Source organism: Piliocolobus tephrosceles, chromosome 1 (assembly GCF_002776525.5).
Source record: "Piliocolobus tephrosceles isolate RC106 chromosome 1, ASM277652v3, whole genome shotgun sequence".
Lineage (NCBI taxonomy): Eukaryota > Metazoa > Chordata > Mammalia > Primates > Cercopithecidae > Piliocolobus > Piliocolobus tephrosceles.
In genome coordinates, this window is record NC_045434.1 from 15,431,526 (window position 1) to 15,448,611 (window position 17,086).

The window sequence follows — 17,086 nt, forward strand, 5'->3', positions numbered from 1 at the left end:
CACATCACGGCCTTGGTGAATGTATTTTATTGTCTCAAATGCTAGCCAGTCTAGGAACAAACATGGCATGCTATTTGAAGTTTTCATTATGGAAGAAGATCCGATGTGGATTTTGGGGAAAGAAATCCTGGTGGGATACTGACTGACCACATCTAGAAGTGAGAGCAGCAGAATTTTGCATCTGGGATTCATCGGTCACTTCTTACCACAATGCAGAGATCTAAAGCCAGAGTAGTCCATCCTTCTCTAGCCTTCCCTGCACATTCATCATCTCCATCTCCAATCAAACCACTGAACAGTTCACCCTATGTGAGGTCTCTCTTCTGTATTTTCCATATCTTCCCAAAACTCGATTTTTCCTTGTGCTGGCTTGTCTGGCCAGTGCAATAGCTTCATATACTGTCTTAGCTTTCTGAAGTACTTTGTAACTGCGATTCAATGGTATGGAGCTATTTTCTCCAGTAGGAGCAGCTGAAGAGGTAAAGTGAAATTAACAAAAACCTCAACAACGTCCAACGATGATAGATTTCTGTATGTACTCCCTCCAAAAGACCCAATATGAAGGAAGAAAGACCAAGCTGCGGTTGTTTTTCTGAGAAAAGCAAAGAGATACACCATATATTAGGTTGAAATAATAAATCTGTTGAGATTAACCACGCAAGGTTTCTTCTGATCAGCCTGTTGCTGTTTTAAAATATCAATAAATGGCTGCATTGCATAAGAGATGCAGGAAGATAAGAGTGAGAGGGCAGACAGTAGTTTCACTGCCCCACTGCCCCTTCCTAACCTTGACAAATGTCCTTTAAATGACCTTGATGCAGTTACCACTGTTGTCATTGTCCTCTCTGATGAATTGTTTTTTCTTTTACTTTCAGCTCGGGGACCTGCTTCACAAGTTACAGTTCGTCCTGACATATGTGGCTCCTTGGCAGATGGCTTGGGGTTCTTCGTTTCACGTGTTTGCTCAGCTCTTTGCCATTCCTCGTATCCTTTCTGCTTCTATTTTCACCCTCCAGCTGAGATTCACATTTTACGGAAGCAAGCTTTTCATTGACCCCTGGCAATAAAAAGATTGTAAAGTCTTTAAGATTACATTTTAATGGGGACATGAAGAGGCACTTTGGGTCCCTTTAGGCCACTTAGCCTTAAAAGATACTTCTTAATTTTGAACTCTTCCTGCTTCCTAATGCATATTCAGGAGTTACTTTTATTTTTTTTCTGGTCCTTCCATTTCCCATGCCCAGATCTGCATTAAGATACCCTGTCTTTTAAATGGAAAGTTACTGCTTAAATGATTGAGTCGCCTTATGCAAAATAGTGCAAATACATTTGCTGTTATTAAACATTGTGGATAGGGTTGATGCATTCAATACATTTTTATCAAGTGTATATTATTTTATAGTATGGTTATCATATTGTACTTCAGTGATGTTCGGAAACCCAAGATTAGGTACAAACAGCATTTGGAAGACTAACAACTTAAATTATGGTCTTTTAGTGGCTATTAGGCAAGCAGCCTTGGTTTCCATGTGTGTTTTACAGTGTTTACATAATAATTTTAATTTACTTCGTAACAAATTTTGTGATGCTCCTTCTAAACATCACTTTGACATTGATAGCTAAGTTTTATATATGTGCACGTGTGGGTAAGGGGAAGCGGAGAGAGAAATTGCTTTAAAAATACTCTCGAAGAAAGAGATTAATTAAAATTTGACTCAGACCTAAAATACATCCTCAAAGGTTTTCCTTCCCACTGAATTTAGAGTTTTTAAACCTGTGTGTTTCCCAGGAAACAGGGACCACTTGCATCAGAATCCCTGGAGGAACTAATTAAACTAAGTAGATTCCTGGGCCCAGCTCATACTTTGTAAATCAAATTTCACGGACCGGGATCCTGGAGTCTGTCTTTTCACAGGCTTTCTTGGTGATTCTTATGCCATCAGTGTGTGTGAACCAGTTCTAAACTCTGGCAATCCATCAGGGCTGCTGTTAGCTAACTTGAATGACCACTCAGAGCTCTCTTCCATATGAAATTTACATAAGGCTCATGAAGACAATTCTTAAGGAATCTCTAGGACCTTAACTTGGTGTACAGGAATGGAAACATACTTAGGATAATCCTTGAGTAATAATATATTTTATATTTTGAAAAATGATTTCTTCCAGGCCCGTAACTTTTTAAAAAAAAAAAGTTAAGCATACAAAGAGTGGATCTCACAATACACATTGTTCTATGTTCCTATTCTTGGATGTGCATTAATATTTCTAAAGTGTTTCAAGGTCATTTGGCAGAACAAGCTAAGGAAAAATTATATATGTATTTGCAAAGCCTGAGCTTGTGCTCCACCCTTTCCCTTTAGCTGCAATCACTTTCTATAAAGCCAATAATTTCAGTTTTCCAAATAGAGTCCTTTAAAACAAAAACAGGTGAAATATTGAGTTGATTTTTAATCTCTTTCTGACGTATTTCTAAAGTTTACTTTTTAGAATTTAAAGCATGTTTATTCAATGAAAATGATTAGATTAACACAAATTTGTTTTTGAGGAGTTGCACCAAGAATTTAAAACTTGAAGTTATAATTCCTGATGTCGTAACTTTGGACTTGCATCTGTCTGTAGCATTTCTTGTTGATGTTTATGCCTTGTTAGGTGAGTTCAATATTACTTATTATTCCTCGGAGTTCCACGACTGAATTAAGACTGTTCTGGGAACCATAATTTTCAAAATACTATAAGAATAAAGACAGCATTAGGATTTATCCCAGCTTGTGCACAGTGAGCATTAAATACTTTCACGATGTATAGACTAATTGCCTTACAACATGGAAACATTCGAGATGCAGATTTTACTGGGCATTTGGTGGTTCTGTTTTAGAACACTCAGTGGACCCCCTTGTTTTGTTCCAAAGCCTGGCCCTGTTAGTGACACCCATTTCCACCTCTTCTGCTAAGATACAGAGCCTTCAAATTGACCTCCCTGGAGGCTGGCCACTGACAGAATCTTTACCCTCTCCCCCATACCTATGGACACCCCCTCATCCTTCCTCAGTTGTAAAGGTAGATATTTGTTCCTTGGAGTCCAACATCATGCTCTTCAAACTATAATCAGATAAATAGTTGAAAAACTGGATATACATGCCACCCAGACAAAGCTATTAAGTTATTAAGTGTCAGCCCTGGATCTTGGCTAATTTTGAAATGTTAATTATTTTATCACTCTATTAAGAAGCTGTGGGCTCCATATCAGCATTGAAAAGGGACTAATTTGCTCTGTTTTGGAATTGAATTAGCTTTCAGGCCAGCAGGGCACTGTTTGGTAAATTGCTTTTTCTAGTACTAGCATGTTTTCTCCCTCCATAGCCTCTGTTAGCTTCTGAGCTTGTAACCTCCAGGGAAAGATGAGAATATTCACCCTTTTAATATGTGTAGAGACCATGCAAGACTATTGTCTTCTAATAATTAGAAAGACTTAGCCAGATTCTCTATAGTAAACCCAGAGATTGGGAGGGCTGCTTTCTACTTGGTGCATCCTTTTGCACTTCTAATGATTTTTTAAAATCTTTTCATAATTGATGTTTTCTGGCTGGGCACAGTGGCTCACGCCTGTAATCCCAGCACTTTAGGAGGCCGGGGAGGGCAGATCATGAGGTCAGGAGATTGAGACCATCCTGGCTAACACAGTGAAACCCCGTCTCTACTAAAAATACAAAAAAATTAGCAGGACGTGGTGACAGGCGCTTGTAGTCCCAGCTACTCGGGAGGCTGAGGCAGGAGAATCAGCTGAACCTGGGAGGCAGAGGTTGCAGTGAGCCGAGATGGTGCCACTGCACTCCAGCCTGGGCGACAGAGCAAGACTTCATCTCAAAAAAAACAAAAACAAAAACAAAAAACAAACAAAACAAATAATAGATGTTTTCATTTTAAGTGTGCTTTTGAAGGAGTGATCACCTACCCCTTAGGTTAATCTCTCAGCTGTTTCTCTTAGAAAGAAATAAAGTGGGCTTTATGTGCCTACTCCTCTTAGTAGCTCTTCTTTCTTGGCACTGTCTTGCCAGTAGTAGTGACAGCCTTTCCTGTTTGCCCAGAGTGTGCTGTAATTCTTTACTGATCTTTCCTGAAAAAAAAAGTCCTCTTTATTCACTGCCACCCTCCCTCTAACCTGTTAAACGTCATTTCCTTTCCTACCACATTGAACTTTATTTTTAGACTAGCACAGTTTCCTCACTTCTTAAATTTTGGATAATTGTTTCTGGCATTTAAAAAATGTACAATGTAATCTCTGGGGAAATTTTAGAATCAAAAACAAGAGCCACATCAGTCCCCCTTTTAATATGTGTAGAGACCATGCAGGACCACTGTCTTCTAAAAATTAGACAGACTTAGCCAGATAATCACATATTAGCACATCTGCCCAGCCCTGGCTCCACTTGGTTTTGTCCTGGTTCCTCTGCAAGCCTCATCACACCCTCTGCCCCTGATGTGAGGACTTCTCCCTCTTCCTTTCTTCTCAACACAGCCCCTCAGAAAACTCCACCTCTGACCTCACTCTGCTTTCTAATATTTTTTTCAATACCTTCACTCAGTGATATCTTCCGTGCAATTCCCTTTTCTTCCAATGACAAGGAGCATAATAGCTAATACGCTGTGTTTTGTGGCAGAAGTACTTAGGTATTTTCAGCTTTCAAAAGAGGAAACTGATGGGTGATAATAGATGTTACAGTAGCATATTGTTCTGTAGTTCTCTATTTGAACCTAGGTCAAAATAAAAAGAATTGGATTTAAATTGCAGCACAATAGAGATCTTTTTGATACCTAAACAATTCAACATTGGAATGTATTATTAATGGAGGATGTGACATTTTACTCCTGAAAATGCTTGGGAGTAAATAGAAAGTTAAAAAAAAATAAAAATCACTCTTGAAAAAAAAAATCATTATTTTTTTGAGACAGGGTCTCACTCTGTTGCCCAGGCTGGAGTGCAGTGGTGCAATTCTAGCTCACTGCAGCCTCAAACTCCTGGGCTAAAGAGATCCTCTCACCGCAACCTCCTGTGTGGCTGGGACTACAGGTGTGCACCACAATGCCTGGATAATTTTTTTTAATCTAATTTTAAATCTACTAAAATGTATGTGAAAGTGTGGACAGCACAAGACTCACTCCTGTTTTATATCTTACATATAAATGGGGCTATTAGGGAATCCCAACTTCCATCCCCACCCCTTTATCACATAATTTGTTTAATGTTATGTTAAACCACTTAGAAGTCCGAGTTACTTCTGTATTCTTGATAATGAAATGCAGAGTCTTCCTGTCTGTGCCAAGCATTTCCTTTTTACTCTGTGCCAGAACTTTTTGAACATGGGTTACAGAAATGAGACCCCCTTAGTTGAGTAGTGAGAGAGGTACAGCTGTCAACAACTTCCCAGCAGGAAGACCAGCCTTGTAGGAGGTCAGATCAGATCTGTAGTAGAATGATCCAAGTCCTAATACCTACCCTAGACCAGGAAGGATGTCCATATTACAGGACCTGGGCAGTCTGACTCTCCAGTGACTTCTGCCACCCCCATGGATTCTGGCCAGCAGTTCTCTCTTGTGCTTCCAACCACAGGCCCCACGGAACCTCTGCGCCACAATGATGGTGAGTGATTGGCAGCTGGGAGTCTCCAGTGATGGAGTGAGACCTGAAGGGACCAACTTGCTCAGAGAACTGTTGCTTCTGGCTCCTTGCCACTAATCACCAAAGATCCATTGGACTTAAGCCAAAAGCAACAGACATGCTAAGTTTAATATTGAGCAATTACATCTTTGATCAAGCAAGGTGTGTGATATTAACACATGCCAGTACGTGAGAAACTCATGTAAGAATGCCTATAGAAGCAACTTGGCCCACAAAACACTTACTTTGTGTGCATGTGGTGTTCTTTGCTTAAAAACTAGATATGACTTGAATTGAACCAATGGTGTTCAATATACAGTATCTGTTTATCTGTGTATACATCTACCTAGGTAGATAGATGGATAGATATTTCAAACAGTGGGAAAACATTCTTCAAGAAACAGATGCTACCTTCCCGAACAATTCTATTACTTGTTTTCAAAAAGTATCATCTAATATTAATTATTTACAAAGCTACTTGATACTTTAGTAAATGTACCCTAGTGTGTTTTGTTCAGCTAATAATCTTAGTAAAGAGAAACTGTTCTTTTCAATCCTTAGATATTAAATCTTTGCCATGAATCAGACTAAGACCACTGAGATTTTTATGAGAATCATTTGGTTTACATGGTGGTAAAAGAGACGTAGCAGGGTACTACTGAAAGTTTTATATTTATAAATCTATACATAGAGAGATTAAGTGTGTGTCCTTTGTTCGTTCTTTGGTGGAAAAAATGGCTTTAGTGAAAACTCATCAAAATTTGAAATAATACTTTAAACATATAGGAATAATAATTTTTTTTTTGCCTTAACTCAACACTCTCAGATTCTGCCGTGCTTTTCTTTCAGACGATTGCCACGTCAATCTTTTCTACCCCATTGAGCCCATTTCTTGGGAGTGTCATTTTCATCACATCATATGTCAGGCCAGTGAAATTCTGGGAGAAAAACTACAAGTAAGATCCTAAAATCAGTGCTCAATTCCTTTTCTCCAGTGTGCGCTTCAGAAGGCTCCTCTGCCTTCCTCTGTTAGAAGGTCCCTGGCTCTAGGCTTCCCCCGGCTGTGGGGCCAGGCCAAACCTGTCTCTCTTGATGACTTCCTCAGTTCAGTGACTCAGCTCTTGGGTCTGAGGGATCTGGAAAGAACATGACTGATTTCAAATTAGCCAACGAATGCTAGTCCGGGTTTCACCAGTTGTGAAGGAAAAGAGTTATCACTGCCAAATTTTTGTAGGTGACCTAGGGGAAGGTTGTTTAACAAGCCATTGGTAATGTCCTTTGATATGCCCAGATGGTCCCTGCATGGCATCTTTTTTTCCTGTCTGTAGCATCCCTTCTATGAGCATTCTAAATAGACTGTCTTGTACAAGTGGGCAGCCATCACAGCTCTATGGAAAAGAGATCCCCAGTTTTTCTGGATGCCATAAAACTTGTGGCCACTATTTGGACCTGTCATAAATTTCCTTAAGTAGGAGTGTTATTCTTACGGGAAGGTGAGAAGAGAGAATTAATGGTTCGCCAAGTAATCCTAAAGACCTCTTAATGATTTGTGGGGGAAGGTCTTGAGAATAGCTATCAGGGAAGGAAAGCGTGTGTACCCGGCAGTCTTCAGCTGGGACAGAGAACTCTGGATTGCTCCATGTGTTGCAGCAGGTCTTCCATTTCAATCTCCTCTGCCCTAATTTATTAACCATACTTGTGCTATTTATTACTTTTAAACCCTAATCCTTTTTCCATAATTTATTCACATTTTGCAGAGTGCTAGCATTTTACAATGTGTCTTTTATGTCTCACAGAAGCCATCATTAAGTTAGACCCATGGTTTCACGCTTCTCCCGAGAAATGGTTTATAAAATGTGCATCCTTCTGGCACAGGTGTGTGACTTAGGGATTAGAACACAGCCTGCCTGAGTTCACACCTCATCTCTCCCACTTAACATTGATCATTTCAGACCTCCTTTACCTCATCTGTAAAATGGAAGTGAAATCATAGGACCTACTTCATAGACTTGTGAAAAGAAAATGAATTAACATACATAAAACACCAAGACCAGGAGCTGCCACAAAGTAAGCACCACGTGAGCCTGGGCTAGGATGATTATTCTCTGACTGCTCCGCGGGGAAGTTCCTGTCCCAGCTTGACCCATTGCTAGTAGGTGTTTACCATGACTCGGGGGAATCTCCTTCGGACAGTCTCACGTTTAGGGGTGCCCTGGTGAAAACTAATCAAACCAGTGAGCTCTACTCACTGGTGGAAGGAGGAGTGGAAGGAGGTCCCTCAGGTTTCTGGCAGATTTCTTGTCTTCTAAGGGGGGTAGATTTTGCAATAAAAGTAAAGTTGTCTTCAAATTCACATAACAAGGCTGCTCATTTGCATTTGTCTAAAGAAACATGCATATTTACAGAGCCAGAGAGTAAAAGAAAACTACCACAGTTGGCTTCTCTTTAAGCTTTTTTAGGAGGAAACAATTTGGGAGACCTTTTTGGCATTCTGAAAGTCACGCTGCTGGAAAGTGCAAATACTTGTAAATAAGAGGAGGGACATCTTCTCATGCTTTCACCTAAACAGGGAAGGAAAATACAACATATTTAAAACTTGGTACTGAGTACAAAAGGTTTCTTTTTGCCTCCTATTCTCAGATAGGGAATCAGTCTTTCTGGCATGGGAAGATTCAATAGAAGTAAAACACCTCTCAGTTGAGTCGGAAAGGATATTAAGTGGAAAGGGGAATCTTTGTGCAGAGATGACATTGGACGGAGGCATTCTAATACCTGCGCAAAAGGAGTTAGGTGTTTGGTTATTTAGTCTCCTCACTTCCCAAATTCAGCCATCCTTTTTGAGTGAGATGTTTGGGTCTGAATTGTCAGTTTATGTGGGTTACTCAAACGTATGGGTTTCTAGAGCAAGATTTATGTTTATTCAGTCCCACAAAGAACTGTTTCTGCAGCGTTTATTCTTCTCATCAGTAAATAACACAGATAATTAGCACTAGGCTCCCTGTCTATGTGTGGGGGGTGTCTGCCTCTGGATGCCCTTCTCATGGGTTGGAAGAGGGCTTCAGGGTCTAAGGGGATGTACAAGGATACCTGCCCTTTCCTAGATCTTTCCGAAAGAGCCAAGTGGAAGGAAATTTTCAATTCCACTGCAGGAGGGAGTTCTTGGTGCCAAACCCAGTCTGCTGAAGGTCTATTGTTGCCTTTTGTGAAGGCATCAGAGCACAGCATCCTCTGGCCCGTCTGCTGAAAAGATCGGTGGAGGGAAATCACGACAGTAGAGTGGTGGGTACCAGGAAAGGAAATGACAGGAAATCTCATCTGGATCATTACAAACACTCTGGAAATCTCATTCTATCTATTTAAAACGTTTTTTTAGTTTCAAATCCTAATCAATGAGTTTTAGTGCTCTGACTGGAGAGTTTCTATGTGGCCGTTCTAATTACCATCTTTTGAGTCTGATACAAAGGACCAGTCAGGTAATGTCATTTATCCTGTTTAATGTTGTACTAGTTGTTCCATCACTTTAAAAGGGATGCCTGAAAAGATATTCTCATCTGGAGCTTCAGTGAGCACATTTACCACCATGAACTGCTGCCACCAGCCTGGGTGTGTGTGCTGGAGGCCACTTAGCAGTCCCCTTTCCTGGCTTCCTCTTTCTTTTCACCCCTGCTCCCTCACTTTCCAGTCGCTTGGCACAGATCTTTTAAAGCTGACTTGTGTTTGTGCAGGTCTCAAATGAGACCTGCAGTGTACCAAAACAATTTTAATACTTCAAGGAAGTGGTAAATAAATCACCAGTGACCTGATAATCACAGCTAGTCCCTTTTCTCCCTGAACTGGCCTGTCCTGAAACCTGCAGACCTCCTGTTCCCTGATGCTGTCCCTCACTAGGGTGTATGACAAATGTGTCCGCTGTCTGCCTTTTTACCCTAGCCTCCTAACTAACCTGCTTGCTACTCTCTGCCCACACATAGCTCTAGGATAGCTGTCCTGAAACACAGCGCTCAGCATGTCACTCTTCTCCTCAAAAGCCTGCAGTTGCTCATTGTGCCTGAGGGACAAGGAGAAATGCCATGTAGACCAGTGCTGTCCAATAGGAAGTTCTGGATGATGGAAATGTTCTATGTCTGTGCTCTCCAATATGGCAGGTACGAGCCACATAGGGCTACCAAGCACTTGAAATGGGGCTAGTCTGATGGAGGAACTGAATTTTACTTTATTATTATTATTATTATTATTATTTGAGACAGAGTCTCGTTCTGTTGCCCAGGCTAGAGTGCAGTGGTGTGGTCTCCGCTCACCGCAAGCTCCACCTCCCGGGTTCACGCCATCCTCCTGCCTCAGCCTCCTGAGTAGCTGGGACTACAGGGGCCCGCCACCACGCCCTACTTATTTATTTATTTATTTATTTATTTATTTATTTATTTATTTATTTATTGTATTTTTAGTAGAGACGGGGTTTCTCCGTGTTAGCCAGGATAGTCTCGATCTCCTGACCTTGTGATCCACCCGGCTCGGCCTCCCAAAGTGCTGGGATTACAGGCGTGAGCCACCGCGCCCGGCCGCAACTGAATTTTAAAACTCACTTAAATTTAAATAGCCACCTGTGATGAGAGGCTACCATATTGGAAAGCACAGATATAGACCCTTCTTTCTCGAACTTTCCAGCCCATCTCCCACAACACTTTCCCACACATCATATACTGTGAATTTCCATTCCGAATCTCTCCTTGGGTCATACCCTTCGTGTAGAATGACCTTCCCTCCCTCAACCTCTTCATCTCCTGTTCACACCTAGTTGGCAAAACCCAACTTAAATGGCAACTCTGCCATGAAGTTGCCCTGATCACCCCAATTAAAAATTGTCTTTCCTTTCCTAAATTCCTCTAACAGGTTGCCTTTATGTTCTTGTTATCTATTACTCAATAACAAATCTCTGTAAACCTTAGTTTTTGTTTTAAAACAATAGGAAACAATTTGTCATATCTCATGGCTTCTATGGGTCAGGAATTTGGGAAGAGCTGGGCTGAGTGGTTGTGGTTTGGGGACCCTTATGAAGGTGGTGACTGGGACTGAAATAGGGAATTGGAACTGCTGGGGACTAATTGGACATCTTTCTTTCTTTTCATGTAGTCTCAGAACCTCTCCGTGTAATCTCTGGGTGAGTGAGAGGTTTGACTTCCTGAGAGCATGGTGGCCTCAGGGCTTCAGCAAAAGTTTTCTAGTGAGTAAGGTATTAATAAAAGTTACATTGATTTTTCTGGCCTAATCAATTCTCTCCCATTCTATTTTCTACAAGTAAGTCACTCACCCACCCAGATTCAAAGAAAGGGGAATTATGTTCTGCCTCTTGGTGGATATATGGTAAGGTTCAAGAGTGGTTTGCAGGATGGAGAGGTACTGTAGCAGTCATGTTTAGAAAAATAAATTTGCTACTATGGCCATCAGTAAATTCTACCCAAGATTGGTGTAGTCTATATATACCTTCAATTCTGAACTTGTTTAGTTTTCATTTTTGTATGCCTAATTGGGCCCTGCAAAAAGTAGGTGTTCTGTACATTTTTCCTTTTTTTGAGATGGCGTCTCACTCTGTCCCCCAGGCTGCAGTACAGTGGTGCGATCTTGGCTCACTGCAACCTCTGCCTCCTGGGTTCAAGTGATTCTTCTACCTCAGCCTCCTGAGTAGCTGGAATGACAGGGGCCTGCCACCACGCCTGGCTAATTTTTGTATTTTTAGTAGAGATGGGGTTTCACTGTGTTGTTCAGGCTTGTCTCGAACTCCTGATCTTGTGATCCACCATCCTCAGCCTCCCAAAATGCTGAGATTACAGGCATGAGCCACCGTGCCTGGCCTGTAAGTATTTCTTAAGTGAATTAAGTCCAACAATATTATGTCAGAGGAAATAGAAATCCTAATCTGGCTTCACATTTGCTGAGGCGAGAACACTCACTGCTAGACTGAGGTGGTCTTGACTACTAACAAGGTCTTTAAAATCTGTCTTGATGAGCTCTGCCTGGTGTCTTTATTTTAATTCCATGCAACAATAGCAAATGCAGTATATAATAGTGCTTTGTGTTTATACATCCCCCTAATGTCAGAGGATTCTAGAAAGCTGTAGAAACACATTCTGATATTATGATTTATCATCCTGCTCTTTGTATGTAAACAGTCACTAAATAACAAAACTTTGTCATTAACATGAAACAAATGTTTAGGCCAGAAATTACATGACACATGTGCCCAGTTATCTCAGCAAACATCTTTGTTCTAAAGGAGTTAACTATTTTCAGCTTTCTAAAATAATGAAAACTCCCATTAACAGGGATTTTGTTTTGATATGTCAAAAACCCTCTATAAAATGTAAAATACATTAGACCTACAATGCTAGATGAAAGGGAAATAAAGCTTTCATGTTGGTTACATTTCTAGAATTCTATCCAGATTGGTTTTAAAATGTTACATTGTTCTGGGTGTTATCCTTTATGGCAAATGTGTATTAAGCATCATCTATGCGAGTGTACTGTGCTAGGCTTTACCTAGCAGGAATCACTCTGTGACTGGTCTGTAAAAGTATCAACCCTGCATCTGTATCCTTGGACCTGCCTTTCTCAGCAAGAAGATAATTGATTCTACTTAATCCTCAGCTCTTAACTGAGGCAGCGGTAGAACGTCAGAAAGCATGAGCTTTGTGGTCGGTCCAACCACAATTAAAATCCCAGTGCATATGCTTGGTTAGGTGTTTGGGATGTTACTTTGTCTGTGAGCCTCAGTTAACTCATCTGTAAAATGAGATGATTACTGCTCAGACGTCATACACACCAAATGAGACATGGTTCGCTTTGGTAAATGTGTAAGTCCTTTCTGTGTACAACATACCTATCCTTATTCCTGACCCCATTTCATTTTCCTTTCCTAAATTTCCATCTTTTCTCATTCAGCTTTTAATCTAGTTGTAACTAGACATATATTATGCATCCCTGCAATCTACCTGAGTCCTTTCTGAAATGGCAGAACGCAATCAAATCAGCAGGCGAATCGACACATCATGTAGATCGTGTACCATCACATCCACAGCCAGCCTGCTGTGAGAGGCCCTATAAATATTATTTTCCCCTTCAGGCACCATGTTTATTTTGATACCTCGGCCAGTCACTGAGCCCCAGTTCTGTTCTTCAAGCCTCACAGCCGCCTTTACGGAATAATAGGCTCTCTAAGTCCCACGGTTTTGTGTTTTATCTAACAACAAAATAAATGATAAAAATATTTTACCTAGTCTTTGGTGAGCTCTCGTGAATCTCACTGTGTTGTTTTCCAGCTCCTTGTTGGTTTGTAATATAGACATGAGTGTAGCACGGACCCTTAGGAATTACGGTATCCCCTCTGTGCTCTGGACCATCCAGCTTCTTCTCGGTGCTGGTGGAGCAGATCTTGTGCCTTGCTAGGCAGCCCTTGTGAGTGCTGTTACAGCTGTGGGCTCTTCATTGAGTTGAATCTGCTCCTTGTGATAGCACCTGGATACCCCTGCTGATGCAGCATCAAGATGCTGATTCCTATACCTGCTGCTCTTTACCGGTTTGGAGACAGCTCTCCTTCCTTTGCCACCCTCTTTTTCAGGCTAAATGGTACAAACTGTTCCTTGTGTGAAATGGTCTAGACCCTGGAAATCCTAGTCAGCCTCCTCTAGATGTTCAGTGAGTTTTCCCCAACCCTCCCCACCTTCATCTTGCTCCAGAGGTCATCTAATTGGTTCTCAGTAGAAGGACCTGTTACTTCGGCAACCCAGGTGTCCTGCTCTCATTTATGCCTCTTAAAATCTAAAATGTCTCATTATTTCAAAAAACATTTGCTGAGCTGACCCTTCATCATCCCGGTCTTATGTGTGAGTGTGGTTTACTGAAAACAGGAAGTTTACGTTTTCGCTATCAACTCTCATCTTATTGGTTTTAACTCACCATTCCAGCCCATAGAGGTCAGTTTCATTCATGTCATCTTTCACCCCTCCAGCCCCCTCAGTTTGGCAGCAGATGGGATTATCTGTCACTATCTGGAGCTTCATTCATGATTTGTTAATGATGGTGCACAGGATGGAACCAGGGATGCCTGGCTCGATCAGGCAATCAAAGAAAGAAATTCTTAGCTTCACAGTTTGTTTTTTAACTTTTTCCAAATGAATATTGCCGACTGCTTTCTACCCACTAAGCTGTTTTAAAGGTGACTTGCAAGATCTTTGCAAAGCATTGAGCTTCTCAAAAGACAATTTTTTTTCTTAAGTACAAAGCAGGCAGCTTATTCTGGCTTGTGGGTTAATAGTACAATGCAACCCTGTAATTAAAAGCTGTTCTTCCTTTAAAGTTATGCCAGAGAGGGATTTACATATATCTACTTGCAGTTAAGTTACCCCATAATTTATTTGGATACATTTACAAGGTGCCTGCATATACCATGACAAGGAACGCAGAACATTTTTATTTGTCCGATGCCCTTGTTTTAGTTACTGCTGAGATAAATGTCATGACTCTCCTTTATCAGGAATCTGAAGTCTATTAGAGCTTTCAGACCCATACTTGGAGTAAGTTGGGCCCTGGATCTATTCTTAATGGTAATAATAACAGTAGTAGGAGCAGAGCAGCAGTAGTAGCAGTAACAATGGCGATCCTCATCTTCTTGTATTTATTGAACATCTGCTCGTCTTCTCTAGTATATTCATTCCAGTCCTAACATTCACTCTGGAAGCAGAGTTTCATTTTTCTCATTTGACAGATCAGAAAAAAGAAACTCAAGGAAGTTAAAAAACTTGCTCAAGGTCACAGAACAAGTGAGCAGCTGAGCCAGGATATTAACCCAGGGCTGATCTTATTTCAAGCCCAGAACACGCTTTCCATTATATCCTGAAGCCTCTCAGAGGACACACACACACACACACACGCACACACACAAACACACACAGAAGCCAGTTGATGCATTTGCCCATGAGAGCCTTAAAAGGAAGGCACTATCACCAGAGCCCTGTGTGGCCAGAAAGACCTATCTGGAAAGGAAAGCAGCTGCAGCTCTGAGCCCCGAGGCATTTGCTCAGAGTGGCAGGACAGGTCAGAACCACTGCAGGTCAGAAGCAATGCAGCTCGTCAAGACCACCCTTAGAATCATTAGGCTGAGCTTTGAGCTTTCATAGTCATCACTGGACCACAAAACATTCATAGCTCAAGAGAATGGAGTGCCCGCCTTCAGGCTGCAAGAAAGCGTGGTGAGTGGCCACTTTGCAAATCATCAGCTTGCAGGTTTGTCTTTTCCTTTTCCTCAAGAGAGGCTTCCTGATGCTTCCCCATGGCCCCGGCCTGGTTCCTAGCAGCTCCAGATGCTAAGCAGGGATACGTAAGAACAGGAATGAAGCCTCAGTGACCCTCATGGACAACAAGTGACCATCTGAGATTCTGAATACAGTCTCAGGCCCAGAAAGGGGTCGAGCTAATTAATACAGATGCAACTTTTTATTTATTTATTTTATTTTTGAAATGGAGTCTCGCTCTATCACCCAGGCTGGAGTGCAGTGGCGTGATCTCGGCTCACTACAACCTCCGCCTCCCAGGTTCAAGCAATTCTCTGCCTCAGCCTCCCAAATAGCTGGGATTATAGGCACCCGCCACCACGCCCGGCTGATTTTTGTATTTTTAATAGAGACGGGGTTTCATCATCTTGACCAGGCTGGTCTTGAACTCCTGACCTCATGATCCACCTGCCTTGGCCTCCCAGGGTTCTGGAATTACAGGCATGAGCCACCGCACCTGGCCCAGATGAGGTGGCTTTTTAAATGGGTGATTTGAGAAATCCCTATTTGAGGCTGCAACCTGCCCTTGATTTTCTAGGGTGTTAAATAACTTCACACATCTGGGAAAGGAATTTTCAAATGCTCTCATTTTAACTGGGAGCTAAAGGAGTCTTCAGGGATCTTACTCCCCAGGCAGACCTCAGAGTTGTCCAGATGGATACAGAAATGAAAGTTCTGGGAAATATAAAAATGCATGAGAGTCACTTTGAGGATTGCAGTGGACTGAATGTTTGTGTCCCTTCTCCCCTAGATTGAAATGCTAACCCACAATGCGATGGTATTAGGAGGTGGGGCCTTCAGGAGGTGATTAGGTCATCAGAGTGAAGCCCTTATGCATGGAATTAGTGCCCTCATAAAAGGGACCTCAGCGAGCTCTCTAACCCCTTTTTCCTCCACGGGAGGATACTGTGAGAATTTGGCATTCTGCAACCTGGAAGAGGCCCTTAGTAGAACCTGAGCATGCTGACGCTCATCTCGGACGTCCAGCCTCCAGAACCGTGAGCAACATATTTCTGTTGTTTATAAGCCACCTGGTTTATGGTATTTTTTTTAATAGCAGCCTGAAGTGACTAAGATGAGTTGCGTGTGTGTGTGTGTGTGTGTCTGTGTGTGTGTGTGTGTGTATGGATGAAAATGACTTGCTGCAGCATTAACATGGTTTAGCTACTACAGGATCATGTTTGGGGAGACGGCAGGTACTGGGATTGACAGGTTACGGCCCAAGTGGGAATATGGACCAACTCTTGAACTTTCCAAAAGAAATAGAAATAAGGAGAAACCAGCCAAAAAAAAAAAAAAATCATAGTTATGTATAACATAGAAATGTCAAGACGGACTGAGGTACTGGAAAAGAGATCAAGTTTAAAGTCAGCAAATCTCACCCAACTGACTGGGGACATATGGGCCAAACCTGGGAACTGACAGCAGGGTAGTGCCTGCCTCCTGTTTCATTTCACTCTGGGAAGACTTACGTTAGGGCACAGGCAAGTGGGAAACAAACAAGTGCGTGAGATTATGGCCAAGAGGGCCAAAGCCAGAGAAAGGAAAGGTGTGAAGCCTGGCGTCCCAGAGGTCTATTGTTCTTGTCTAGCCAGAGTGAGTTCTGGGACTTTAGGGTGTCCTAAAGTATCCTAAGGTGTCCCTTCCTTCCCACCGGACTTGGTGGCATGAGGTGCAAGCCTATTGCTGTTAGCAGTCCTTTGGCACCACAAAGCAAGAACTGTCTTGAGGACACAGCAAACACAAAGGAAGGCTGGGCCGAGGGACACAGAGGATGATGACACTCCCCTATCTCCGAAGTCCACCGAGGCCTAAAAGGACCTTTGAGCTTCATGAGCCACTGAATTCTGTATTTGGCTTAAGCCATTTTGAATTGAGTTTTCTGTCACTTGAAATCAAAAGACTCCTAATAAAAGCAAGTGGTGGCTTTTATCAAAGGAATCCTTCTGTCTTACCTTTTACTTTTTTTTTTTTTTTTTTTTTTTTTTTTGAGATGGACTCTCACTCTGTCACCTGGGTTGGAGTGTAATGGCATGATCTCAGCTCATTGCAACCTCCTCCTCCCGGCTTCAAGCAATACTCCTGCCTCAGCCTCCTGAGTCGCTGG

At 41.9% G+C, this 17,086-nt stretch overlaps 1 protein-coding gene across 2 annotated transcripts in view; it reads left to right on the plus strand.

Annotated features, from left to right (window-relative positions):
* Nucleotides 1–17,086, plus strand: part of PCNX2 (pecanex 2) — a 275,321-nt gene that overhangs the window by 200,020 nt on the left and 58,215 nt on the right. The window contains exons 22-24 of one of the 2 annotated variants that reach the window (XM_023216240.2): nt 876–984; nt 6,483–6,612; nt 15,731–15,870. The exons of the other annotated variant lie outside the window; for it this stretch is intronic. Coding sequence (XP_023072008.1) covers nt 876–984; nt 6,483–6,612; nt 15,731–15,743 — 252 coding nt within the window. The 3' untranslated portion in view covers nt 15,744–15,870. Of the gene's footprint in view, nt 1–875; nt 985–6,482; nt 6,613–15,730; nt 15,871–17,086 lie in introns of those variants that run through there. 2 annotated transcript variants of the gene reach the window in all.